General features: G+C 43.9%; 1 protein-coding gene across 5 annotated transcripts in view; it reads right to left on the reverse strand.

The window, feature by feature from the left end:
• Positions 1-321: 321 nt before the first annotated feature.
• LOC139538759 (radixin-like) overlaps positions 322-27326 on the reverse strand; it is a 32177-nt gene continuing 5172 nt past the window's right edge. The window contains exons 1-13 of one of the 5 annotated variants that reach the window (XM_071341158.1): positions 19829-20088; positions 15453-15536; positions 9096-9314; positions 8716-8867; positions 8440-8523; positions 8174-8320; positions 7716-7812; positions 6947-7110; positions 5935-6065; positions 4618-4778; positions 2920-3012; positions 2162-2371; positions 322-1197 (exon numbers count right to left, since the gene is read on the reverse strand). In XM_071341158.1, the coding sequence (XP_071197259.1) occupies positions 1033-1197; positions 2162-2371; positions 2920-3012; positions 4618-4778; positions 5935-6065; positions 6947-7110; positions 7716-7812; positions 8174-8320; positions 8440-8523; positions 8716-8867; positions 9096-9314; positions 15453-15536; positions 19829-19894 (1773 nt within the window). In that variant the 5' untranslated portion in view covers positions 19895-20088 and the 3' untranslated portion in view covers positions 322-1032. Of the gene's footprint in view, positions 1198-2161; positions 2372-2919; positions 3013-4617; positions 4779-5934; positions 6066-6946; positions 7111-7715; positions 7813-8173; positions 8321-8439; positions 8524-8715; positions 8868-9095; positions 9315-13330; positions 13457-15452; positions 15537-19828; positions 20089-27326 lie in introns of those variants that run through there. The other 4 variants (XM_071341160.1, XM_071341159.1, XM_071341161.1 and 1 more) reach the window with 4 other exon arrangements.

Genomic DNA, 27326 nt, shown 5'->3' on the forward strand with positions numbered 1-27326 from the left:
TAAGGATAAAACTATTGATATTTACAATTTAATAACTGTTTTTTCCTTTCAGCAGAAACACCAGTTGTAAATTCAAGGAGGTGGCTGACCTGATCATTCCTTACATAACCTTGATTTAGAAAACCAACGTGGCTAGGGCGGTTTTGTGGTTCTTTTATTTTCCCCATTCTTACATGTCTGGAAGGTGATGAATCTGGAATGTTCAAAATAAACAGTTCATCATATCACTCCATCCATATAATATTGGACTGCTGCTTCCCTCCCATTTGGTTTTACCTCATTCAACCTGGGGATGAACACTGACTGACTGGAAATAAGAAATATACATGGAATCTTTATTGTGAACGAAAATAAATAAATGATAAATGCTTCAATGGACGATAAACGACACAAAGGTATAGGTCAGAACGAACAGATAAACGCTGTTGTCAAATTCTGGAGGAATTAAACCACTGGTTCAACACCAGCTGACCCATGACTGACTAGAGAACAGCTAACTCACCACAGTTAAATATGAAGCCGAAATTAAATGAGGCAAATAAGGCTGTTTTGTTAAAAAAAGAAAACTATTAGAATTCTTCATCTAATGGCAAACAAATAAACGGTAAGGTACGGTATTTAAAGCTTTACATACAAGCTTGCCAGCGACATCAAAAAGTTAAACTGCAATTGTTCCCTCTCAATAAAAGCAAGATATCAACCAATTTCTCTATCCATTCTTACATCAGACATGCAAGCATTAAATTACCCTTTGCTCATGGAGAAGTTCGCTTCGACAGTATGTTGCTTGCCATTCCAGATTAGGCGATTCCAGATGTGGTTAGGCAGAGCTCTAAGCATGGAGCAGTTTGATTGGCCATCCGCTAGTGGGCAGAGCTTTGGCAAGGCATAGTTAGCGGGACATTGAATCCACACACCTCTGGCCTTTTTGCAAGTAGGGATTTGGGGGAATGGGACGGGAACGGGCAGGTTTTGCTGTACACAAAAACAAGCCGTTGTCGTGGCAATGCAAGGGTGGGAGGGCGAGGTCTCTCACATGGACTCAAACTCGTCGATGCGCTGCTTGGTGTTGCCCTGGCGGATCTGACGCAGGGTCTTGTACTTGTCCCTCCCAGCCTTCACGTTCTCCGCATGTAGCATGTCATTCTGGGTCTTCTTGGTGTCGTCCCTCGCCTGGGCCAACTCTGAACTCAGAGCCTGACAGAGGGAGAGGGGAAGAGAGAGAACACTTCATTTTGATAGTTGCAGACAGGGTCTATAGTTCAACAAATTATCAGCAAATTGTTGATCCATTAACCCAAACACTTGGCCTAACCATAACCCTAATTTTTTTTGCAGTTGATAGTTTGAGCTTCTAGGGGTCTATCCATCCTAATGGCATCTTAGGCTTCTGCACACTCCTGGATTGCATCCTACCTGGCAGGTCACTACTACCAGGTGGCGTTGAGAGGATCTGTGTCTGCACCACGTGCTCTCACTACTGGTGTTCCCGTGGGCTCGGTTCTAGGCGCTCATCCTCTTTTCACCAAGTTTTTTTTCTCTTTACATCATCACCATTCTCTTTACACCAAGTCTCTCAACAGTCATATGACATGGTCATGGTCTCTATGATGATTGCTATGCGGATGACACTCAACTACTCTTCTGCTTCCCTCCCTTCTGACACCCAGGTGGCAACACGCATCTCTGCCTGCCTGGCAGACATCTCAGCTTGGATGTCTGACCACCACCTCAAGCTCAACAAAACAGAGCTGCTCTGGGAAAGGCCTGCCCGCTCCATGACCTCTCCATCACGGTTGACAATTCCTCGGTGTCCCCCTCCCAGAGTGCAAAGAACCTTGGCGTGACCCTGGACAACACCCTGTCGTTCTCTGCAAACATCAACACGGTGACACGCTCCTGCAGGTTAATGCTCTTCAACATCCATAGAGTACAACCTTTTCTCACATAGGGGTAATTCCAGGAATTGAACCCACTATCTTGGCGTTGCAAGAGCCATGCTCTACCCACTGAGCTACAGAGGACCATTGTGATGTATTGTTGCCTCACCTAGCTATCTGAAGAGGAATGCACTAATTGTACAGTAAGTCGCTCTGGAGAGAGCGTCTGCTAAATGACTAAAATGTTAAATGTAAGTGAGGCCATGTCTTCATTAGCCTACCTGCAGCTGTTCCTTGACGCGTTCGTTCTTCTGGGCCTCTGTGATACGTTCCTCCTCGCTGTGGTGGCTGGTGACCCCATCACTGTGCAGCTCGGTGCTACCCTCAGCGTTCGTCTCATCCTCCTCATCGTGCTCTGGCGCAGGGGGTGATGACATCACAGACTTCAGCTCCTCTTTAGTCTTCTCCAGGTCCTCCTGGGCTGAGATGGCCTAGTGGGGAGGGGTTAATGTGGTTAATGTGCGAAATACTGTCACTTGGCGTTCAATAAAGTGCTTATCTATTGTATCGTATATAACTATCACACAGTACTGACACATTTCAATACTCTATTTGGATCCACAACAGGTAGAACAAACACTCTTGCTTTCACACACAAACTCATACACCAACACATTTTAAGATACATTTGCCAAAAGACAGGGACATCTGTATTTAAAGGTAATGCACGTGTAGGGCCTGAGCAGGCCAGAGACTTGTAAAAAGCAGTAAAACATTCATGCACACAGTAACGGGTTAACATGCAAATAAAAAGGACAGACACACACAATGAAAAAAAATCCTCTCCCACAATTTCAACCTCAGCTCCCACACATACACAAAACTTTTTGAAGTCATTTTATGAAAGCTGTTATATGATTTGGTTTGAGGTCACAGACACCCACACATTTAGACACAGAGACCATTATAATAATGCATTAGTTCAGTAAGCGCAGGGGGCATGCGGGAGTCAGGGAGAGGTAGAGGAGGTAACTGTTACTTTGTGTTGCCATTCTGTCGCTTCCTCTTCCTTTTTCCTTTTGGCCTCCTCAAGCAGAGCGATTTTGGCGGTGAATTCTCCTAGCTCAGCGGCCTGCGAGCAACAAGCACAAGACACCCTTCTGTCACACACACACACCCCAACACACTGGCCACCAGACTGCAAGAGTTGGCCATGGCCCACTCTCCTCCACATTAAACTTAATGACCAACCAATATCAATATAAATTGACAAATGGTTCTGTGGTGACTACTGTTATCATGGTATACCACCTATGAAATATTACCTGGAATACCAGAGAGAGATAGGCTGGTGAGAGGATAGAATTCCCCCCATTAACAACTCAATCGCACATATCTGTCAGCACTCTAAAAAGGTTACTGCCTCAGGGCCTTCCAACACAGCATCAAACCAAATGCATCAATGTTATTTCCCTACGCATAAAGAGATAGTTCGCCCAAATTACATTTTGGTTTCCTTACCCTGTAAGCAGTCTATGGAGAAGGTGTGCCAGCAATTCATGCTTCGCTATTGTTTACCTGGCCACAAATCAAATCAAATGTATGTCCAAATCATCTACTTGCAACTTCATTGAGCTATACAATACATTTTTTGATATTTTAGGATGATTTGGACATGACGTGCATGACTTGCATTGGAGTTGTGCCACAATGGCCAGAAACAGTAACCAGGTAAACAAAATCAAAGCATGGATTGCTGTCATACCTTTGCCATAAACTGCTCACAGAGTAAGGAAAGCAATATGTTATTTTGTAATTTGGGTGAACTATCCCTTTAAACCAATGACTATCTCTAAATAAGACAATAATCAGTCATTTGGAGCTGAAGCACAAAGTTGAGCTATGCGTTGGGCTTAGGCATGTCAAGTTAAATACCAAGATGAGGAATAACCAAATCACCTGTGGAATGCTAGTAAAACCATCCATAAAATCTAGTGTGACCAGAGGAGGTGTTTACAAAAGTCAGTCTCACTTATTTACATACAACTGTATGTATTGACATGGTGATAATAGAGCAGGGACAGGGTTATTACAGTGATGATATGTCTAAGCAATAAGGCACCTCAGGGGTTTGTGGTATATGGCCAATATACTATGGTTAAGGGCTGTTCTTAAGCACGACGCAACGCAGAGTGCCTGCATACAGCCCTTAGCAGCAGTATATTGGCCATATAGCACAAACCCGAGGTGCCTTATTGCTATTCTAAACTGGTTACCAATGTAATTACGGCAGTAAAAATAAATGCTGTCATACTTGCCTAGTTAAATGAAGGTTAAATAAATAAAAATACCTGTGTTATTCCGTCTGAAATAACACGGCTGTCAACCAATCAGCATTCAGGGCTCGAACCACCCAGTTTATAATGTAGAATAGAGAATTTACAACTGTTTTAGTGTGATAATTGCACAATTCAGAGGAGATTGTTGACTTAGAGAATTACTGTATACCTGCCTACAGTAGGTATATTTACATGGTTAACTACACTAAGACCTATCCTTCCTTGACGTAATCAATAAATAGAAAGCAGAGTAAGGTGTCTTATCATATTGCATTCACTAATCATTTCATATAAGATCAGTGATTTTTTTTCAAGGAAAGAAGTATGCACTGAAAGTATGTTCAGTAAACGGGGCCCTGATCCAAAGCGTGACCCAGACTGGTGATGTGATGTGTTACCAGTTGTTCCTGGTTCTTCATCTGGTCAGCAGCCTGTTGAACCAGCGCTGCCTTGGCCTCCTCTGCTGCCTGTTTCTCTTTCTCCAACCTCTCTGCCTCCTCCTTCGCTCTCTTCCTCTCCTGGTCCAACTCCAGGGCCCTGCGTGTCTGATCCTCCAGCTCTGTATGAGCATGCACAGAACGACACAGACAGAGACAGACAAAGATACACACACAAAGGACAACAATTTATGACAAATATACTCCGATCTGAGCAAGAATCGCACCCATCTTTCCTGACATACATTCACACAATCTATATATGTTATGAAACAAGAGGAGTACTCAAATAATCTCCAATGGAATGACAGTGTTTACCTGAGAAAGGCCTCATCTATATTATAAAAACAGATTTCTAGAGGCACCATAATGTCGGCACTACAGCCTCAATGGCTAATACTTGTATGCTATGTCCTGTCCTAACAGAAAAGCTGTGGTGCAACAAGTCAAGGGCCAACAATAGAGAGAATGTTCCCGTAACATGATATAACAGCTGGCAGTGTCATCCTATGCCCATCTCTAACTGATATCCCATTCCTCACTCCTCCTGATAAGAGGCTAGGATGCAAATTGTGTAGCTGTGAACTTGTTCTGTGGTAATTGAGTGTCTGAACACCAGTTGTGTACTACATTGGGTGTTAAGGCGTCAGCATGCTTCAGTTCGGCTGGCGCCTCAGCTAGCTGAACCGAATGAATGTGCTCGCATACTCCCTTAAAAGACCTTCCCTTGAAAAACTATAAAAAGGCGTCCATTTTGAGACGCCGTAGACAGTATACATTTCCTAAAAATAGTCAGAATTAATCGAAAATAACTCTGTCATATAACTCTGTCAAAAAATAACTCTGTCAAATAACTCTGTCATAATCTGTCATTAATTTTGACATTTTTGACAAGGAGATCTTAGTAGTGCAATTTTACATCTAACTAAGTTGTTTGGTGCAGTATTATTATTTTTTCAGTGTGGCAGAACAGCCGAAAAAAAGTCTAGAATGAACAAAAATGGCACAAAATGTCGTCATAATATATATACAAACTCTTGAGAATTGTTTCGGCTTGGAAGCACGCGGACTCCTTTAGTGTAACACCAAGGTGTTGCTTGCAAGGTTAACCTATGACATTTAAAAGTAAGTGAGAGAATGCAAATCAGTAATTTTTCCTCTGAAGTTGTATCCTTAGCGTGTGTGTGTGTGTGTGTGTGTGTGTGTGTGTGTGTGTGTGTGTGTGTGTGTGTGTGTGTGTGTGTGTGTGTGTGTGTGTGTGTGTGTGTGTGTGGATACCTTTCTGGGCCTTTAGCGTCTGTTCCTCAATCTGTCTGAGTCTCTCGATCAGCTCATCCTTCTCTTTCTCCATCTTCTCCCTCTCTTTCTCTGCGTGCGCTCGTTTTTTCTTCTCGTTTTCTAGCTGGGCTCTGTAAAACAAAAGACGATGAACATGCCTGGGCTAATAATATATTCTAATTAATTAAACTAATTGTAGAATATATATATATATAAATAATATTCAATATCAAACTATATTTTTATGTATAAAATATTATCATCACAAAACAGGTACAACATTCTGAGATGCTTTACAAAAAGACAAGACACACAAAAATGCACATAACAGTATTGGAAAAACTACTAAATTGTCATACTTGAGTAAAAGTGAAAAAGTAAAAGCTATACATAAAATTCCTTATATTAAGCAAACCAGATGGCACAATTAAAAAATATATGTTTTTATGAACAGACAAAGGCACACTCCAACACTCATACATTAATTACAAACACAGTATATATATTTGTGTTTAGTGAGTCCGCCAGATCAGGGACAGTAGGGATGACAACGCGTTATATTGATAGGTGTGTGAATTGGATAATTCTGTTCTGTCTGAGCATTTGAAATTTAACGAGTACCTTTTGGTTTCAGGGAAACTGTATGGGAGTAAAAAGTACATATTTTCTTTCGGAATGTAATGAAGTAAAAGTAAAAAGTTGTCAAAAATATAAATAGTAAAGTACAGATACCCCCCAAAACTACGTAAATAGTCCATTAAAGTATTTTTACACCACTGCATACAGAGATATGCAGTCTGAAGACCATCCTGATCTTCAGAGAGCAGCTGTCAGGATAGTAGATCAGACTTGTATCTCATTTTCATTTCATTTCCCCGTTTGGGAATCAAATAAATACAGAGATTTACCTTTTTCGTGGTTCTAATGCAGACCAGACATATTTTAATACAATGCTGCCCCTTCTGGTCAGAATCACAACCACATGTCTGCATGTGTTCGCCCAGTACTGTACCTCTCCATCTGTTTGTGGTGTTTCTCCTCCCGGGCCTGGGCCTTCATCTGCTGCACCTCGATGGTGTCAGGCTTCCTCCTCCTCATGTACAGTTCGTGGTTCCCCATGCACAGCGCCAGGACACGCTTGTTGATCCGCAACCGTGGCGCGTAGAACACAAAGTCCTGCAGGGAGAGGAGGAGGGGAGAACAGGGAAGAGGAAGGGGTTAACTCAATTTACAGGTCATTTACAGACAGTGCAAGGTGGAGAACAGGGAAGAGGAAGGGGTTAACTCAATTTACAGGTCATTTACAGACAGTGCAAGGTGGAGAACAGGGAAGAGGAAGGGGTTAACTCAATTTACAGGTCATTTACAGACAGTGCAAGGTGGAGAACAGGGAAGAGGAAGGGGTTAACTCAATTTACAGGTAATTTACAGACAGTGCAAGGTGGAGAACAGGGAAGAGGAAGGGGTTAACTCAATTTACAGGTCATTTACAGACAGTGCAAGGTGGAGAACAGGGAAGAGGTAGGGGTTAACTCAATTTACAGGTCATTTACAGACAGTGCAAGGTGGAGAACAGGGGTGGACAACTCTACTCCAATATTATTATTATATTCTCATTGTTTATTGTACATTGTGTTGTATTATTTCCTCCCACCGTCCCCTACCTTCCCGGTAGACGGATCCCCTACCTTCCCGGTAGACGGATCCCCTACCTTCCCGGTAGACTGATCCCCTACCTTCCCGGTAGACGGATCCCCTACCTTCCCGGTAGACGGACTTACTGGGGCTTTCTTGTCGATGGGTTTGATGACAAACTTTTTGTCGTTGAAGGAGATGTTTCTGATCTCGCTCCAGGGGAAGCCAATCTTTGGTGTCAACCTGGGGAGGAGGGAAGGGAAAACACAGACTGTCTCAACACTATGCTAGTACAGTAATATGCAATGGGAAGATAACTACCTATCTACAGTACATTACTTGTTACTTTTATTTCTTATTCTTATCCGTATTTTTTTAAACTGCGCTGTTGGTTAGGGGCTCGCAAGTAAGTATTTCACTGTAAGGTCTACACCTGTTGTATTTGGCGCATGTGACTAATAACATTTGTTTTGATGTCAGAGTAGTACAAAACGAAACTAGAGGTACCATCCATGGCCATCAGAGGGCGATAGTGTCATGGAGTATATCAAATAAATAAGTGGACAAATAATTATTCCACATTGTATAAATCAGTATTGCGTACTTGTCCTCATGTTCGTAGATATTGAGTCCCAGTGCATCCACACCCAGCCACAACTCGGTTCCCTTCTTGTTCTTGATCTCAAAGTAGTTGACTCCATACATTTCCAGGTCCTGGGCTATCTTCAGATACTCCATCACTGAGTCCTCTCTGTGTACACAAACACACATTAGAAAGTTATAACTTATGTAGAGGAGAAAGTGTGATACAAACACCCTCATACAAAGCCACACACACACACAGACAGAGACCCTCATACACAGACCTACCTGAGCATGCCTGTGTGTTCCTCATGCCAGGTCTGTATTCTGTCCTCCCACTGTTCCTTAGTCAACTTATGCTGCTCCAACACTCTGCAGAACACACACAGGGTTATTCAAACAGAGCCACAGTAGAGGCCTGGCATCAAAAGACCGAACAGATTTATTGTGAGGGAGTTGAGCCACTTTACTAAAGAACAGCTCATTTAAGAAAGAACACACTACCTCTGAGGGGGACAGAGAGGGAACAGAAAGGGAACAGAGGAATGGGTATGAGGTACAGACCTCTGTGGCAGCAGGCGGTCGGAGGTGAGGTAACCAGGCTTGTGGACGTCTCTGTTGTAGTCTGCATACTTGGCCTGGACAGAGTAGGAGGCCAGCAACACGGCAGTCTCTGGAGGACAGTAGTTCTCATCGTTCAGGATGGCCTCCTTCACCTGGAATGGGCAGGGAACACACACATGCTTGTTTGAATTCTTTGTTTGGATCTGCAATGTACATTGTGAGTACAAAGGACACACTGTAGAACTGTGTGTGTGTGTGTGTGTGTGTGTGTGTGTGTGTGTGTGTGTGTGTGTGTGTGTGTGTGTGTGTGTGTGTGTGTGTGTGTGTGTGTGTGTGTGTGTGTGTGTGTGTGTGTGTGTGTGTGTGTGTGTGTGTGTTACCTGCAGGAAGAAGAGTCTCTGCGTAATCTCCTGGATGAGTTCCTCAGACACGTCCTCAGGGAAGAACTTGGCTCTGAACTTGAACTGCAGAGGGTTCTCCTTCTTTACATCCTGCTGCGTCACCTTCTTATTGAGTTTGAGCCACGTGCTGTAACCTTTACTGTCTGTGTACTGCAGGCCAAAGAACCACACCTCCCGGAGGCCCACTGTCTTCACCACCTGAAAACACAAAATGCATCAATGATTAGCAGGCTATCTATAGGTGGGTTGTGTGTGTGAGGTTGAGGGTGGTCTTCTCTGTGGGGATGTATGGAATGGGGCCGAGGTATTCAAGCAATGTTGAACTTTGTTTGGAAGGCCAAGTTGGCAATATGGCTAACAAGAAGGAACCAGGGGCAACAAACCCAGAGTTATCATTAAAATCAAATCTTATTGGTCACATACACATATTTAGTAGATGTTATTGCGGGTGTAGCGAAATGCTTGTGTTCCTAGCTCCAACAGTGCAGTAGTACCTAACAATTCACAACACACAAACCTAAAAAGTAAAAGAATGGAATTAGGAAATATATAAATATTAGGATGAGCAATGTCGGAGTGGTACTGACTAAAATACAGTAGAATAGAATACAGTATATACATATGAGATGAGTAAAGCAGCATGTAAACATTATTAAAAAGTGACTAGTGATCCATTATTAAAGTGGCCAGTGATTCCATGTATATAGGGCAGCAGCCTCTAAGGTGCAGGGTTGAGTAAACGGGTGGTAGCCGGCTAGTGATGGCTATTTAACAGTCTGATGGCCTTGAGATAGAAGCTGTTTTTCAATCTCTCAGTCCCAGCTTTGATGCACCTGTACTGACCTCGCCTTCTGGATGGTAGGGGAGTGAACAGGCCGTGGCGCGGGTGGTTGATATCCTTGATGATCTTTTTGGCCTTCCTGTGACATTGGGTGCTGTAGGTGTCCTGGAGGGCAGGCAGTGTGCCCCCAGTGATGCGTTGGGCAGACCACACCACCCTCTGGAGAGCCCTGTGGTTGCGAGCAGTACAGTTGCTGTACCGGGCGGTGATACAGCCCAACGGGATGCTCTCAATTGTGCATCTGTAAAGGTTTGAGGGCCTTAGGGGCCAAGCTAAATTTCTTCAGCCTCCTGAGGTTGAAGAGGCGCTGTTGCGCCTTCTTCACCACACTGTCTGTGTGGGTGGACCATTTCAGTTTGTCAGTGATGTGTATGCAGAGGAACTTGAAACTCCACTGCGGTTCCGTTGATGTGGATAGGGGCATGCTCCCTTTGCTGTTTCCTGATGTGCACGATCAGCTACTTTGTTTTGTTGACGAAGAGGGGGAGGTTATTTTCCTGGCACCACTCCGCCAGGGCCCTCACCTCCTCCCTGTAGGCTGTCTCGTCATTGATGGAAATCAGGCCTAATACTGTTGTGTCATCTGCAAACTTGATGATTGAGTTGGAGGCGTGCGTGGCCACGTAGTTATGGGTGAACAGGGAGTACAGGAGGGGGCTGAGCATGCACCCTTGTGGGGCCCCTGTGTTGAGGATCAGTGAAGTGGAGGTGTTGTTTCCTACCTTCACCACCTAGGGGTGGCCCGTAAGGAAGTCCAGGACCCAGTTGCACAGGGCGGGGTTAGTATGGTGTTGAAGGCTGAGCTATAATCAATGAACAGCATTCTGACATAGGTATTCCTCTTGTCCAGATGGGATAGGGCAGTGCAATGGCATCGTCTGTGGATCTATTGGGGCGGTAAGCAAATTGAAGTGGACTAGGGTGTCAGGTAAGGTAGAGGTGATATGATCCTTGACTAGTCTCTCAAAGCACTTCATGAAGACAGAAGTGTGTGCCACGGGGAAAGAGTAATTTAGTTACCTTTGCTTTCTTGGGTACAATGGTGGACATCTTGAAGCAAGTGGGATGGTCACTGCGCGATGAACAGTGTGGAGACATTTCGGGAGGTATGGGGGCTCAGGGAGAGAGGAGGCTGGAGAGGAGGGGTTGGATGTACAGTTGTAATGTGGTGCTTGCTAGTGTATTGTACTGTGTTTGTTGTGTAATGTGATTGTGTGGAGGATCGCAATGTATTTTTATAGGGGTGGAGTGGGGGGCTGCTCAATCTGAGAAAATGTTGTATTGTTGTCCATTTAACAGGATAAACAGACGTAACCGCATGACTGCCCGGCTGTCCCATCTTCAGTCATCTGTTCATTCCACCCACCCACACACACAGTGTATTCGGAAAGTATTCAGACCACTTGACTTTTTCCACATTTTGTTACATTACAGCCTTACTCTAAAATTGATTAAATTGTTAATTTTTTTCCAAATCTACACACAATACCTAATAATGACAAGGCAAAAACAGCTTTTTATAAATTTTTGCAAATTTATAAAATATCACATCAAATATACATAAAATATCACTGAAATATCACATTTACATGAGTTTTCAGACCCTTTACTTAGTACTTTGCTGAAGAAACTATGGCAGCGATTACAGCCTCGAGTATTCTTGGGTATGACACAACAAGCTTGGCACACCTGTATTTGGGGAGTTTCTCCCATTCTTCTCTGCAGATCCTCTCAAGCTCTGTCAGGTTGGATGGGGAGCATCGCTGCACAGCTATTTTCAGGTCTCTCCAGAGATGTTCGATCGGATTCAAGTCCAGGCTCTGGCTGGGCCACTAATGGACATTCAGAGACTTGTCCCGAAGCCACCAATGCGTTGTCTTGGCTGTGTGCTTAGGGTCATTGTCCTGTTGGAAGGTGAACCTTCACCCCCAGTCTGAGGTCCTTAGCGCTCTGGATCAGGATCTCTCTGTACTTTGCTCCGTTCATCTTTCCCTCGATCCTGACTAGTCTCCCAGTCCCTGCCGCTGAAAAACATCCCCACAGCATGATGCTGCCACCACCATGCTTGACCGTAGGGATGGTGCCAGGTGACGTGACACTTGCATTCTGGCCAAACAGTTCAATCTTGGTTCCATCAGACCAGATAATCTTGTTTCTCATAGTCTGAGAGTCCTTTCGGTGCCTTTTGGCAAACTCCAATCGGGCTGTCATGTGCTTTTTACTGAGGAGTGGCTTCAATCTGGCCACTAACATAAAAGGCCTGATTGGTGGAGTGCTGCAGAGATGGTTGTCTTTCTGGAAGGTTCTCTCATCTCCACAGAGGAACACTGGAGCTCTGTCAGAGTGACCATCAGGTTCTTGGTCACCTCCCTGACCAAGGCCCTTCTCCTCCGATTGCTCAGTTTGGCCAGGCATCCAGCTCTAGGAAGAGTCTTGGTGGTTCCAAGCTTCTTCCATTTAAGAATGATGGAGACCACTGTGATCCTGGGGACCTTCAATGCTGCAGAAATGTTTTGGTACCCTTCCCCAGATCTGTGCCTCGACACAATCCTGTCTCGGAGTTACACGGACCATTCCTTCAACCTCATGGCTGGGTTTTTGCTCTGATATGCACTGTCAACTGTTGGACCTTATATAGACAGGTGTGTGCCTTTCCAAATCATGTCCAATCAATTGAATTTACAACAGGTGGACTCCAAGTTGTAGAAACATCTCTAGGATGACCAATGGAAACAGGATGCACCTGAGCTCAATTTCGAGTCGCATAGCAAAGGGTCTGAATACTTCTGTAAAAGTTTAGTTTTAATACATTTGCAAACATTTCTAAAAAACCTGTTTTCGCTTTGTCATTAAGGGGTATTGTGTGTAGATTGATGAAGAATTGTTTTTAGTTCATCCATTTTAGAATAAGACTGGAACGTAACAAAATGTGAAAAAAGTCAAGGGGTCTGAATACCTTCCCGAAAGCACTCTCTCAACAAATGGATCCTAAATAGCAGAAGTGGATGAGTATGTGAAGTAGCTATGTGAATAATAATATTGATGCATATCACCATGATGCCTATTTTTGTGCTATAGGAAAAACAAGTAATATTCGATTAAATATGTTATCATTGACGTCATGAAATTATCAAATGAGTCTTCTTTATTGTGCTCATTTTACTATAATTCAGAAATGCAAATACACACACACACTACAAACCACTCCGTTGCACTCAGCTCTGCGGACATACTCTCTCTCAAAAAGAGTCTCTACACTGGGCCAACTGTTGATCCTAGTCTGACTGGCGTCCGTATCTAAGCACACATGCACACACTGCTCCTGTCTTTGTATTTATAACACACACTCTGACAGACAGAAAGCCTGACTCACCGGATCTCTATGTCTCTCTGTGTATTTGTCAGTCACCATGGAAACCAGCTGTCCAACACTGACTGAAGCAGGCCCGATGTGCTCCATCAGCAGCGAACAGCAGTTGGTGGAGATGTTTAACTATACCTGTGGGGACCAGCAGTTCCCACAAGAATAGTAAACAAACAAAAATTGGACCAACTGGTAACATTTTGTGAGGTCAAATGCTATTTCTAGGGGGTTTAGGTTAAGGTAGAATTGGTGTCAGAATTAGGTTTAGGGAAAAAAGGATTTTGAATGGTTATAAATTGTTAAACAAGTGTGTGTGTGTCTGCACGCACGTGCATGCGTGTTGTAGTGAGCATGACCGAGTGTGCATGTGAAAGTGTAAGTTAAGGTCAATGGGGTCCAATGACTGAGTGTCGCACACACTCTGATGAGCTGTGAGGGGAACCAGCAGAGCCCAGTCAACAGAAGAGGATTCCTGTTGAGTCAGAGCTGGGTTCCCTTCCAACACTACAGAATTATCTAGTCGCATTGGGGAGAATTGTCAGACAATCTTTGGAGTGGAGCCGCAAATGACTACTCCACTCCACAAATTTCTTGTTAACAAAGTATAGCTTTGGCAAGTCGGTTAGGGCATCTACTTTGTGCATGACACAAGTCATTTCTCCAACAATTGTTAACAGACAGATTATTTCACTTGTAATTCACTGTATCACAATTCCAGTGGGTCAGAAGTTTACATACACTAAGTCGACTGTGCCTTTAAACAGCTTGGAAAATTCCAGAAAATGATGTCATGGCTTTAGAAGCTTCTGTTAGGCTAATTGACATAATTTGAGTCAATTGGAGATGGACCTGTGGATGTAGTTCAAGGCCTACCTTCAAACTCAGTGCCTCTTTGCTTGACATCATGGTAAAATCAAAAGAAATCAGCCAGGACCTAAAAAAAAAATTGTAGGCCTCCAAGTCTGGTTCATCCTTGGGAGCAATTTCCAAATGCCTGAAAGTATCGCGTTCATCTGTACAAACAATAGTATGCAAGTATAAACACAATGGGTCCACACAGCCGTCATACCGTTCTGTCTCCTAGACATGAACGTACTTTGGTGCGAAAAGTGCAAATCAATCCCAGAACAACAGCAAAGGACCTTGTGAAGATGCTGGAGGAAACAGGTACAAAAGTATCTATATCCACAGTAAAACGAGTCCTATAGCGACATAACCTGAAAGGCCACTCAGCAAGGATGACAACATCATGTGGGGGTGCTTTGCTGCAGGAGGGACTGGTGTACTTCACAAAATAGATGGCATCATGAGGAAAGGAAAATTATGTGTAAATATTGAAGCAACATCTCAAGACATCAGTCAGGAAGTTGAAGCTTGGTCGCAAATGGGTCTTCCAAATGGACAATGACCCCAAGCATACTTCCAAAGTTGTGTCAAAATGGCTTAAAGACAACAAAGTCAAGGTATTGGAGTGGCCATCACAAAGCCCTGACCTCAATCCTATAGAAAATGTATGGGCAGAACTGAAAAAGCGTGTATGAGCAAGGATGCCTACAAACCTGATTCAGTTACACCAGCTCTGTCAGGAGGAATGGGCCAAAATTCATCCAACTTATTATGGGAAGCTTGTGGAAGTTCAACAATTTAAAGGCAATGCTACCAAATACTAATTGAGTGTATGTAAACTTCTGTCCCACTGGGAATGTGATGAAAGAAATAAAAGCTGAAAGAAATTATTCTCTCTACTATTATTCTGACATTCACAAAATAAAGTGGGGATCTTAACTGACCTAAGACGGAATTTTTACTCGGATTAAATGTCAAGAATTGTGAAAAACTGAGTTTAAATGTATTTGGCTAAGGTGTATTTAAACTTCCGACTTCAACTAATATATATATTTTTTTTTTCTCACACACACAGGCTCTTAACTAGACCAGTCCAGCTCCCAGCCTTGTTGACACTCAGTAGTGTGTGTTTGTTGTACGTTAACCCCATGCTTACCTGGTCATTAAGCTAGTCTGTAAGTGAGTATCGTGAGTGAGAAGTAAATTAACCCCATGCTTACCTGGTCATGAAGTTAGTCTGTATGTGAGTGAGTGAGCATGAGAGGTGAATTAAAACCATGCTTACCTGGTCAAAGAGCTGTTTGCCGGTGGTGTTGGGCTGAATGGCAAACTCCAGCTCTGCATCCATGGTGGTGACACGCACATTGATCTATACACAGACACACATGTTAACGTCCCCAAAGAAACGTTTATATGCGTCACAAAGCCCACGTGGCAGGCTGCTTCTTTACTTTACTTTACTTTTACTCAAGTATGACAATTGGGTACTTTTCCACCACTGCGTGCACGAGGAGAGAGGATCTATCAGGAGTGTGCACAAGGAGGACATATCAAATAAAATGTTATTTGTCACATACACATGGTTAGCAGATGTTAATGTGAGTGTAGGGAAATGCTTGTGCTTCTAGTTCCGACCATGCAGTAATATCTAACAAGTAATCTAACCTAAGAATTTCACAAGAACTACCTTATACACACACAAGTGTAAAGGAATGAATAAGAATATGTATATAAAAAATATATGAATGAGAGATGGCATAGAGTACAGTATATACATATGAGATGAGTAATGTAGGGTGTGTAAACATTATATAAAGTGGCATTGTTTAAAGTGGCTAGTGATACATTTATTACATCCATTTTTTCATTATTAAAGTGGCTAGAGATGAGTCAGTATGTTGGCAGCAGCCACTCAATGTTAGTGATGGCTGTTGAACAGTCTGATGGCCTTGAGATAGAAGCTGTTTCAGTCACTCGGTCCCCGCTTTGATGCACCTGTACTGACCTCGCCTTCTGGATGATTGTCACGACAATTTTCAATCCCAATGATAATAACTAACAATTATTTAAGCTTTGACTAATCCCAGAGGTTTGTAAGACCCTGGGTTTACAATTAGGCAAAGACTCAGCTTATGCAAAAGGTCCGTAAAGTTTATTCACGAGAAAGTTCTAAAATCCATAATACAAAGACATGCCATTTTATAACTCATACGTACATACACACAAACAGTAGGTTTTCACTTCCAAGCTGGCACTTCCAAGCAATCACTTCCAACTGGCAGTTCCACCCTCCCGAGATTAGAGGAACCTTGACAGGACTCCCTGTCCTGTCGTAAGTTTCTCAGAGTTCTAACCAGGTCAGGTCATAAACAGTTTAAATTGTTCTCTGTGTTTTCTTAGTCACACACACACACACACACATTTCTACTTGTCTCGACCAAACATTATTAGACTGAAGTTTATCATTTTAATTCATTATACATGTTACATAATGAATAATTAGACAAACGTAATTATTAGATTATATACGTTACATAATCTCAAGGGTGGAATTCTTTAGTCATTACCTTAAACATATAAATTCCCTTATCAATGATAGTGGGGTGAACAGGCAGTGGCTCGGGTGGTTGTTGTCCTTGATGATCTTTTTGGCCTTCCTGTGACATCGGGTGGTGTAGGTGTCCTTTGCCCCTGGTGATGCGTTGTGCAGACCTCACTACGCTCTGTAGAGCCTTACGGTTGTGGGTGGAGCAGTTGCCGTACCAGGCGGTGATACAGCCCGACAAGATGCTCTCGATTGTGCATCTGTAAAAGTTTGTGAGTGTTTTTGGTGACAAGCCGAATTTCTTCAGCCTCCTGAGGTTGAAGAGGCGCTGCTGCGCCTTCTTCACCACACTGTCTGTGTGGGTGGACCATTTCAGTTTGTCCGTGATGTGTACGCCGAGGAACTTAAAACTTTCCACCTTCTCCACTACTGTCCTGTCGATGTGGATAGAGGGCTGCTCCCTCTGCTGTTTCCTGAAGTCCACGATCATCTCCTTTGTTTTGTTGACATTGAGTGTGAGGTTATTTTCCTGACACCACACTCCGAGGGCCCTCACCTCCTCCCTGTAGGCCATCTCGTCGTTGTTGGTAATCAAGCCTACCACTGTAGTGTTGTGTGCAAACTTGATGATTGAGTTGGAGGCGTGCATGGCCACGTAGTCATGGTTGAACAGGGAGTACAGGAGAGGGCTGAGAACGCACCCTTGTGGGGCTCCAGTGTTGAGGATCAGCGGGGTGGAGATGTTGTTACCTACCCTCACCACCTGGGGGCGGCCCGTCAGGAATTCCAGGACCCAGTTGCACAGGGCGGGGTCGAGACCCAGGGTCTCGAGCTTAATGACGAGTTTGAAGGGTACTATGGTGTTAAATGCTGAGCTATCAGGACGTGAGGAGAGATGCGCTATGCTAGAAGAGCATGAACAATTAGAATGGCTGCTAAAGAATTGCAGTAGGTCAGGTATTATTAGAGGATGTTGACATGGTGGTGGGTCAGTGAATGAGCAGGTCAGGACAGAGCTGTCGGAGTATTAGCGGGTTACGGGTTTGGTGTGTATACACAGTACTGTGTCTATGTTTGTGTTGTGGATGTTAGATACGGTTAGGAGAGGCTGTATGAGGGGCTAGTGTATACACAGTACTGGGTCTATGTTTGTGTTGTGGATGTTAGGGTTAGATACGGTTAGGAGGGGCTGGTGTATGGGTCTATGTGTTTTGTATGTTAGGGTTAGGAGGAGGCTGTATGAGGGGCGGGTGTATACAATGCCTTCGGAAAGTATTCACACCCTTTGACTTTTTCCACATTTTGTTACGTTACAGCCTTATTCTACAATTATTATTTTCCCCCCTCAATCTACACAATATGCCCCATAATGAAAAAGCAAAAATGGGTTTTTAAAAAGTTGTGCAAATGTATAACAAATAAAAAAAATGGAAATATCACATTTACATAACTATTCAGACCCTTTACTCAGTACTTTGTTGAAGCACTTTTGGCAGAGATTATAGAATCGAGTCTTCTTGGGTAAGACGCTACAAGCATGGCACACCTGTATTTGGGGAGTTTCTCCCATTCTTCTCTGCAGATCCTCTCAAGCTCTGTCAGGTTGGATGGGGAGCGTTGCTGCACAGCTATTTTCAGGTCTCTCCAGAGATGTTGGACCGGGTTCATGGCAAAGAGGGACTTTGCAATTAATTGCAATTCATCTGATCACTCTTCATAACATTCTGGAGTATATGCTAATTGCCATCATACAAACTGAGGCAGCAGACTTTGTGAAAATTTATATTTATGTAATTCTCAAAACTTTTGGCCACAACTGTATATAGACCTGATAGAGCTCCTGTGGCCCAGTCAGTACATCAAATAATACACACACACCTGCACGTCTCTGGCTCTCTTTCTCAGACCATACCACTGTTGTCTTCAACAGTACACTAGGATAGACACACACACACACGTCAGAGCATCATCTGATGGTCTGAAGCTGGACTGTCTGAGGCTGGTCAGAGAGAAAAGCCTCTTAACACAATCACAGGTACACCTTGTTCATGTCCAGACTGCTGTCTAGAAGAGACAAGAACTGGGTTCAGATGTACTGTATGCACTGTGTCTGTGTGCTTCACTGGTGGGCAACAACGTGGCAGACACCTTGCGGGATGGTTTAATGTAAATGTTTAAAAACCTGCCCCACACCACTAAACCAGGATTTAAACACTGACGGGGGCACAGAAAACAATTTATGTAGGATTAACCTCTTAGGCTGTGAGATGAATAACACTGCATCATTAACACGATGGACCACAATGACACTGAGGAGTTCTGACATTGGAGCTACAGGACCTCAAATCTTGCATGTAGACCACTTTTTCCCCTTCAGCACAGTGGTCCAATTGAACACGACAGTTCTATGTATTGTATACATAGAATTATGATCTGGCGTGGATGCTGGTTTTGGAGATAATTATGATGCTCCACAGGGGAGACAGACTGAGGGTTAGGGAGGTATGGAGCTTTGTAAATATCCTTTCCTTTGTGTCGTAGCAGTGACACCCATCCTATAGCCAAAAATAGCTATTTCTGTGAGGAAATAGTTTAATATGTTCGCGTGTGTGCGCAATCGAGACCAAGAGAGAGCGAGAGAAACTGAGCAGGAGACGAGAGAGACTGACAAAGGAGAAGAGCAGACGGAGCAAGATGTCTCAGAAGTGATAGGAGCTAATCCCAAACTGACAAACCACATGGAGCGCAGAGCAGTGCACAGTGAATACTAGAAACCCTCATTCTCTGACTGCTATACATACAGTAGCCACGTCTGCTAGCTAGGGTCGGGGTCAATTCCGTTTCTGTTCAGCCAATTCAGGAAGTAAATTGGAAATGGGTTAGAAAAATCAGGCAGAAGAACAGATACCATCTCTATGCAAGCAAGTTTGTGTGTGTGTTTTCGTTCAGTACCAGACAGGCCTAATTAAATGCACAGCTGTTTGTTGCTAAGCCGGTCACCAGGGGCTTTAAGGCAGAGGACCAGACTTGGGCTTTACTCCTTTTCACCACTCATCCATCCTCCTCCGGCACACCCTTCACCTTCCCATCATCTACTTCCCCCCACTATAACTCACCACTCCTGTCCCCTCTTCCTTTCTCCTCTCTGCCTTCCTCTCACCAATCCAGTCCTTTCTTTTCATCGCCTTTCCTGTCCACTTCTTATCTACCCTCAGGCCTCTCCCGTCCTTCCCCTCTCCATCGAGGCAGTCCCATTATCTCCAGGTCCAACAGAGCTAATCCCCACAGCCTGGGCCAAAGAGACATCCTCCTAACTGAAAGGTGGAGGACAGAGAGAAAGAGAGAGAAAGGAAGGAGAGAGAGCTGGCCAGAGAGACTAGGAGAGGAAGACAATAGAAAGGGGAGGACTATAAGCACATCAAAAGGTAGAGAAAATAAGGAGCACGGGAGAGCGAAGGTAGAAGTGGGGAGTGGAGGATTATGTAGAGCTTACGTTTTACTATGTGTGTGGGCTAAGGAGAGGTGGAGGGAGGGAGGGGATGGGTGAGTGAACTTCACACCTGATAATTAGATTTAGTGACTTGGATAATTCCCATTATATTAATGAAAACGGGGTTATGAAATATTTAAAGCCTGACTGTGTGTGATTATATTAATGAAAACTGGGTTATGAAATATTTAAAGCCTGACTGTGTGTGGCATGGTCGGCGGGCACAGGCGTGCTGGTGTGGAGCAAAGAGTAGTGAGATGAACCAGAGGGGCAACCTGCAAAACGCCTCAATAAATCAATAATGCATCAAGTCCCACTGCACCCCACACCATAGCTCTACAATGGTGATACATGCTTACAATCCACGCACTTGCAGTATACAGATCTAGTCACATCCTAGTTAAATAAAGGTTAAATTTTAAAAAAGGTACAAAAAATGTATCTAATAGAAAAATATCTAACAGTGATATTTACACTAACAGTGAAATGCTTACTTATGGACTCTTCCCAAAAATGCAGAGGGGGAAAAAAAGGGAAATAGAAAAATAATAAACGAGGAATAAATACACAATGAGTAATGGCTTTATACACTGGGTACTAGTACTGAGGCGATGTGCAGAGGTACGAAGTAACTGAGGCAGATATGTACATATAGTTAGTGATAAAGTGGTTAGGCAACAGGATAGATGTGCAGAGGAATAAAGTAATTGAGGTAATTATGTACATATAGTTAGTGATAATGGTTAGGCAACAGGATAGATGTGCAGAGGAATAAAGTAATTGAGGGAGACATGTACATAAAGGTAGTGATAAAGTGGCGAGGCAACAGGATAGATTTGCAGGAGTACGAGGTAATTGAGGTAGATTGGCAAAAGTGATAACTAAGTGGCTCGGGGAAGTCGGAAGTTTACATACACCTTAGCCAAATACATTTAAACTCAGTTTCACAATTCCTGATATTTAATCCTAGTAAAAATTACCTGTCTTAGGTCAGTGAGGATCACCACTTTATGTTAAGAATGTGAAATGTCAGAATAATAGTAGAGAGAATGATTAATTTCAGCTTTATTTCTTTCATCACATTCCCAGTGGGTCAGAAGTTTACAAACACAGTATACTGTATGGTAGCATTGCCTAACTTGGGTCAAACGTTTTGGGTAGCCTTCCACAAGCTTCCCACAATAAGTTGGGTGAATTTTGTCCCATTCCTCCTGACAGAGCTGGTGTAACTGGGTCAGGTTTGTAGGCCTCCTTGCTCGCACACACTTTTTCAGTTCTGCCCACAAATGTTCTATGGGATTGAGGTCAGGGCTTTGTGATGGCCACTCCAATACCTTGACTTTGTCCTAAAGTCATTTTGCCACACCTTTGGAAGTATGCTTGGGGTCATTGTCCATTTGGAAGACCCATTTGCAACCAAGCTTCAACTTCCTGACTGATGTCTTGAGATGTTGCTTCAATATATCCACATAATTTTCCTTTCCTCATGATGCCATCTATTTTGTGAAGTGCACCAGTCCCTCCTGCAGCAAAGCACCCCCACAACATGATGCTGCCACCCCTGTGCTTCACAGTTGGGATGGTGTTCTTCAGCTTGCAAGCATCCCCCTTTTTCCTCCAAACATAACAATGGTCATTATGGCCAAAGAGTTCTATTTTTGTTTCATCAGACCAGAGGACATTTCTCCAAAAAGTACAATCTTTGTCCCCATGTGCAGTTGCAAACCGTAGTCTGGCTTTTTATGGCGGTTTTGGAGCATTGGCTTCTTCCTTGCTGAGCGGCCTTTCAGGTTATGTCAATATAGGACTCGTTTTACTGGGGATATAGATACTTTTGTACTGGTTTCCTCCAGCATCTTCACAAGGTCCTTTGCTGTTGTTCTGGGATTGATTTGCACTTTTCGCACCAAAGTACGTTCATGTCTAGGAGACAGAACGCGTCTCCTTCCTGAGCGGTATGACCCATTGTGTTTATACTTGCATACTATTGTTTGTACAGATGAACGCGATACTTTCAGGCATTTGGAAATTGCTCCCAAGGATGAACCAGACTTGGAGGTCTACAATATTTTTTCTGAGGTCTTGGCTGATTTCTTTTGATTTTCCCATGATGTCAAGCAAAGAGGCACTGAGTTTGAAGGTAGGCCTTGAACTAAATCCACAGGTACACCTCCAATTGACTCAAATTATGTCAATTAGCCTATCAGAAGCTTCTAAAGCCATAACATAATTGTGTCATGCACAAAGTAGATGTCCTAACCGACTTCCCAAAAGTATAGTTTGTTAACAAGACATTTGTGGAGTGGTTGAAAAACGAGTTTTAATTACTCCAACCTAAGTGTATGTAAACTTCTGACTTCAACTGTACATATAGGTAGGGATAAAGTGGCTAGGCAACAGGATAGATAATAAAAGGGTAACAGCAGCGTATGTGATGAGTCAAAAGAGTTAGTGCAAAAATGGTCAATGTACAGTGGGGCAAAAAAGTATTTAGTCAGCCACCAATTGTGCAAGTTCTCCCACTTAAAAAGATGAGAGAGGCCTGTAATTTTCATCATAGGTACACTTCAACTATGACAGACAAAATGAGGGGAAAAAATCCAGAAAATCACATTGTAGGATTTTTTATGAATTTATTTGCAAATTATGGCGGAAAATAAGTATTTGGTCACCTACAAACAAGCAAGATTTCTGGCTCTCACAGACCTGTAACTTCTTCTTTAAGAGGCTCCTCTGTCCTCCACTCGTTACCTGTATTAATGGCACCTGTTTGAACTTGTTATCAGTATAAAAGACACCTGTCCACAACCTCAAACAGTCACACTCCAAACTCCACTATGGCCAAGACCAAAGAGCTGTCAAAGGACACCAGAAACAAAATTGTAGACCTGCACCAGGCTGGGAAGACTGAATCTGCAATAGGTAAGCAGCTTGGTTTGAAGAAATCAACTGTGGGAGCAATTATTAGGAAATGGAAGACATACAAGACCACTGATAATCTCCCTCGATCTGGGGCTCCACGCAAGATCTCACCCCGTGAGATCGGGTCAAAATGATCACAAATGATCGCAAAAATCCCAGAACCACACAGGGGGGCCTAGTGAATGACCTGCAGAGAGCTGGGACCAAAGTAACAAAGCCTACCATCAGTAACACACTACGCCGCCAGGGACTCAAATCCTGCAGTGCCAGACGTGTCCCCCTGCTTAAGCCAGTACATGTCCAGGCCCGTCTGAAGTTTGCTAGAGAGCATTTGGATGATCCAGAAGAAGATTGGGAGAATGTCATATGGTCAGATGAAACCAAAATATAACTTTTTGGTAAAAACTCAACTCGTCGTGTTTGGAGGACAAAGAATGCTGAGTTGCATCCAAAGAACACCATACCTACTGTGAAGCATGGGGGTGGAAACATCATGCTTTGGGGCTGTTTTTCTGCAAAGGGACCAGGACGACTGATCCGTGTAAAGGAAAGAATGAATGGGGCCATGTATCGTGAGATTTTGAGTGAAAACCTCCTTCCAACAGCAAGGGCATTGAAGATGAAACGTGGCTGGGTCTTTCAGCATGACAATGATCCCAAACACACCGCCCGGGCAACGAAGGAGTGGCTTCGTAAGAAGCATTTCAAGGTCCTGGAGTGGCCTAGCCAGTCTCCAGATCTCAACCCCATAGAAAATCTTTGGAGGGAGTTGAAAGTCCGTGTTGCCCAGCAACAGCCCCAAAACATCACTGCTCTAGAAGAGATCTGCATGGAGGAATGGGCCAAAATACCAGCAAAAGTGTGTGAAAACCTTGTGAAGACTTACAGAAAATGTTTGACCGCTGTCATTGTCAACAAAGGGTATATAACAAAGTATTGAGATAAACTTTTGTTATTGACCAAATACTTATTTTCCACCATAATTTGCAAATAAATTCATAAAAAATCCTACAATGTGATTTTATGGATTTTTTTTCCTAATTTTGTCTGTCATAGTTGAAGTGTACCTATGATGAAAATTACAGGCCTCTCTCATCTTTAAGTGGGAGAACTTGCGCAATTGGTGGCTGACTAAATACTTTTTTGCCCCACTGTATATAGTTAACCAATAACTACCCGGACTAACTATTTAGCAGTCTTATGGCTTGGGGGTAGAAGCTGTTCAGGGTCCTGTTGGTTCCACCTGGTGTAGAGGTCCTGGATGGCAGGGAGCTCGGCCCCAGTGATGTACTAGGCCGTACACACTACTCTCTGTAGCGCCTTGCGGTCAGATGCCAAGCAGTTGCCATAGCAAGTGGTGATTCAGCCAGTCAAGATGCTCTCAACGGTGCAGCTGTTTAACTTTTTGAGGATCTGAGGACCGATGCCAAATCTTGCCAAAGAGATGTTGTCATGCCCTCTTCACGAATGTGTTGGTGTGTGTGGACCATGATAATTCCATAGTGATGTGGACACAGGAACTTGAAGCTCTCGACCTGCTCCACTACAGTCATGTTGATGTGGGCATGCTCAGCCCTCCATTTCCTGTAGTCCACAATCAGCTCCTTTGTGTTGCTGACATTGAGGAAGAGGTTGTTGTCCTGGCACCACACTGCCAGATCGCTGACATCCTCCCTTTAGGTTGTCTCATCGTCGTCGATGAGGCCTACCATCATCATGTCGTCGGCATACTTAATGCTGGTGTTGGAGTCATACACGGCCACACAGTCATGGGTGAACAGGAAGTACAGGATGTGACTAACCAGGCACTCCTGAGGGGCCCCCATGTTGAGGGTCAGCGTAGCGGATATGTTGTTGCCTACCCTCACCACTTGGGGGCAACCCGCCAGGAAGTCCAGAATCAAGTTGTAGAGAGAGGTGTTTAATCCCGGGTTCCTTAGCTTAGTGATAAACTTGGAGGGCACTATGGTGTTGAACGCTGGACTGTACTCAATGAACAGCATTCTCACATAGGTGTTCCTTTTGTCCAGGTGGGAAAGGGCAGGGTGGAGTGCAATAGAGATTGTGTCATCTGTGGATCCGTTGGGGCAGATGGTGTTGATGTGCACCATTTCATGGCTACAGATGTAAGTGCTACGGGCCGATGGTAACCTGTCTAAATGACTTTGGCGTTCTTGGGCACAGGGACTATGGTGGTCTGCTTGAAACATGTAGGTATTACAGACAGGGTCAGTGAGAGGTTGAAAATGTCAGTGAAGACACTTGTCTGCTGGTCATCGCACACTCTGAGAACGCGTCCTAGTAATTTGTCTGGCCCTGGGCCCTTGAATGTTGACCTGTTTAAAGGTCTTACTCATATCAGTTATGGAGCGCGTGATCACACAGTCGTCCGAAACAGCTGGTGCTCTCATGCATAGTTCAGTGTTGCTAACCCCAAAGCGAGCATAGAAGGTATTTAGATAATTTGGTAGGCACGTGTCACTGCACTGCTCATGGATGGGTTTCCCTTCCTAATCCGTGATAGTTTGCAAGCCCTGCCACATCCGACAAGCGTCAGAACCGGTGTAGTAGGAATTTGATCTTGGTCCAGTATTGACACTTTGCCTGTTTGATGGTTCAGGGCATAGCGGGATATCTTAAAAGCATCCAGATTTGAGTCCCGCTCCTTGAAAGCGGCAGCTCTAGCCTTCAGCTCAGTGCGGATGTTGCCTGTATTTCTTGGCTTCTGTCGGATATGTAGGTACGATGCACTTATTAATGAAGCCGGTGACTGAATACCGGAACATATTTCAATCTGTGATAGCGAAACAGTCCTGTAGCTTAGCATCTGCTTCATCGGACCACTTCCGTACTGAGCGTGTCACTGGTACTTCCTGTTTGAGTTTTTGCTTGTAAGCAGGAATCAGGAGAATAGAGTTATGGTTAGATTTGCCAAATGGAGGGCGAGCTTTGTATGCGTCTCTGTGTGTGGAGTAAAAGGTGACAAGTACACACACAACAAACAAACAAGTACTCACTCACACACACAGAGAGAGAGAGAGAGAGAGACACAGACAAAGAGACAAAGACACTGCTAACCAAGCAGAGCCATTGAGAATATTATTCAGCCCCTAGACTCCCTGCTGTGTCCTCCCATAGGTTGTCCCTCCAAATCTAGTTAACAAGGAACCCCTTTACAGCAGACAGAAAAACAGGCACACCTTTGGACACCTATTGAGTGATGTAAGAGGAATAATCCCCCATTAAAACATGCCCAGAAGAAAGAAAGGGTCCTACACAGAAACCCACTGATTTAATGGAGTGCCCCAGGCAATCTAGAGAGGCCAGAGGTCCCTATATCCACCCTTTTAAGAACACAACAGACCCGTCTGCCTCGCTCCCCCAAAACACACTGCAATATGATGGAGGCATTATTTACTCTCACCATGTCTTTTTGTGGAGTGTATCTGGAGGGGTCACTTAGACAGAACCTCTTACAGTAAGTGCAGACAACAAAACGTCTGAATGACAGGCCACGGTATTACAATGCATTTAGTCTAACAATATGTTAACATATAAAAATGTTTGATGAACATCTTTCCCCTACGGGCATCTTGGGGATTAGTTGGATAATGTATTGCCCAATCAGCAAAATGTGAACAAAGGTCTCTCTATCAATCTCTTCCTCTCTCTCCATCTCTCATTCCCTTTCAGTCTTTCGCTTTCTCTATCCATCTCTTTGTCTCTCTCACTCTGAGTCTCTGTCTCCCTTTCTCTCTTTTGTTCCCCCTCCCTTTATCGCTGTGCTTTCCATCCCGTTCTCTCCTCTTCCCCTTTCCAAGAAGTGGAGGTGGCCCCATTCTAATTCCTCTCCAGTGTGTGTATGTGTATGATGGAGTAGCCATGTCTGTAGAGTAGAGGGTTTACAGTGCTTATGTAAGATCTAGACCACAGGGAGTCTGTCTGTCTGTCTGTCTGTCTGTCTGTCTGTCTGTCTGTCTGTCTGTCTGTCTGTCTGTCTGTCTGTCTGTCTGTCTGTCTGTCTGTCTGTCTGTCTGTCTGTCTGTCTGTCTGTCTGTCTGTCTGTCTGTCTGTCTGTCTGTCTGTCTGTCTGTAAGCTCTGAGCCTGTTAGAGACACAAGAAGCCTGTGTGTGTTGTTCAACAGAGTAGAAAGAGGGCTTTGTGTTTTCTACAAACAGGTCTGAAGTGGGTAATCAGGATT

Source organism: Salvelinus alpinus, chromosome 14 (assembly GCF_045679555.1).
Source record: "Salvelinus alpinus chromosome 14, SLU_Salpinus.1, whole genome shotgun sequence".
Classification (NCBI taxonomy): Eukaryota; Metazoa; Chordata; class Actinopteri; order Salmoniformes; family Salmonidae; genus Salvelinus; species Salvelinus alpinus.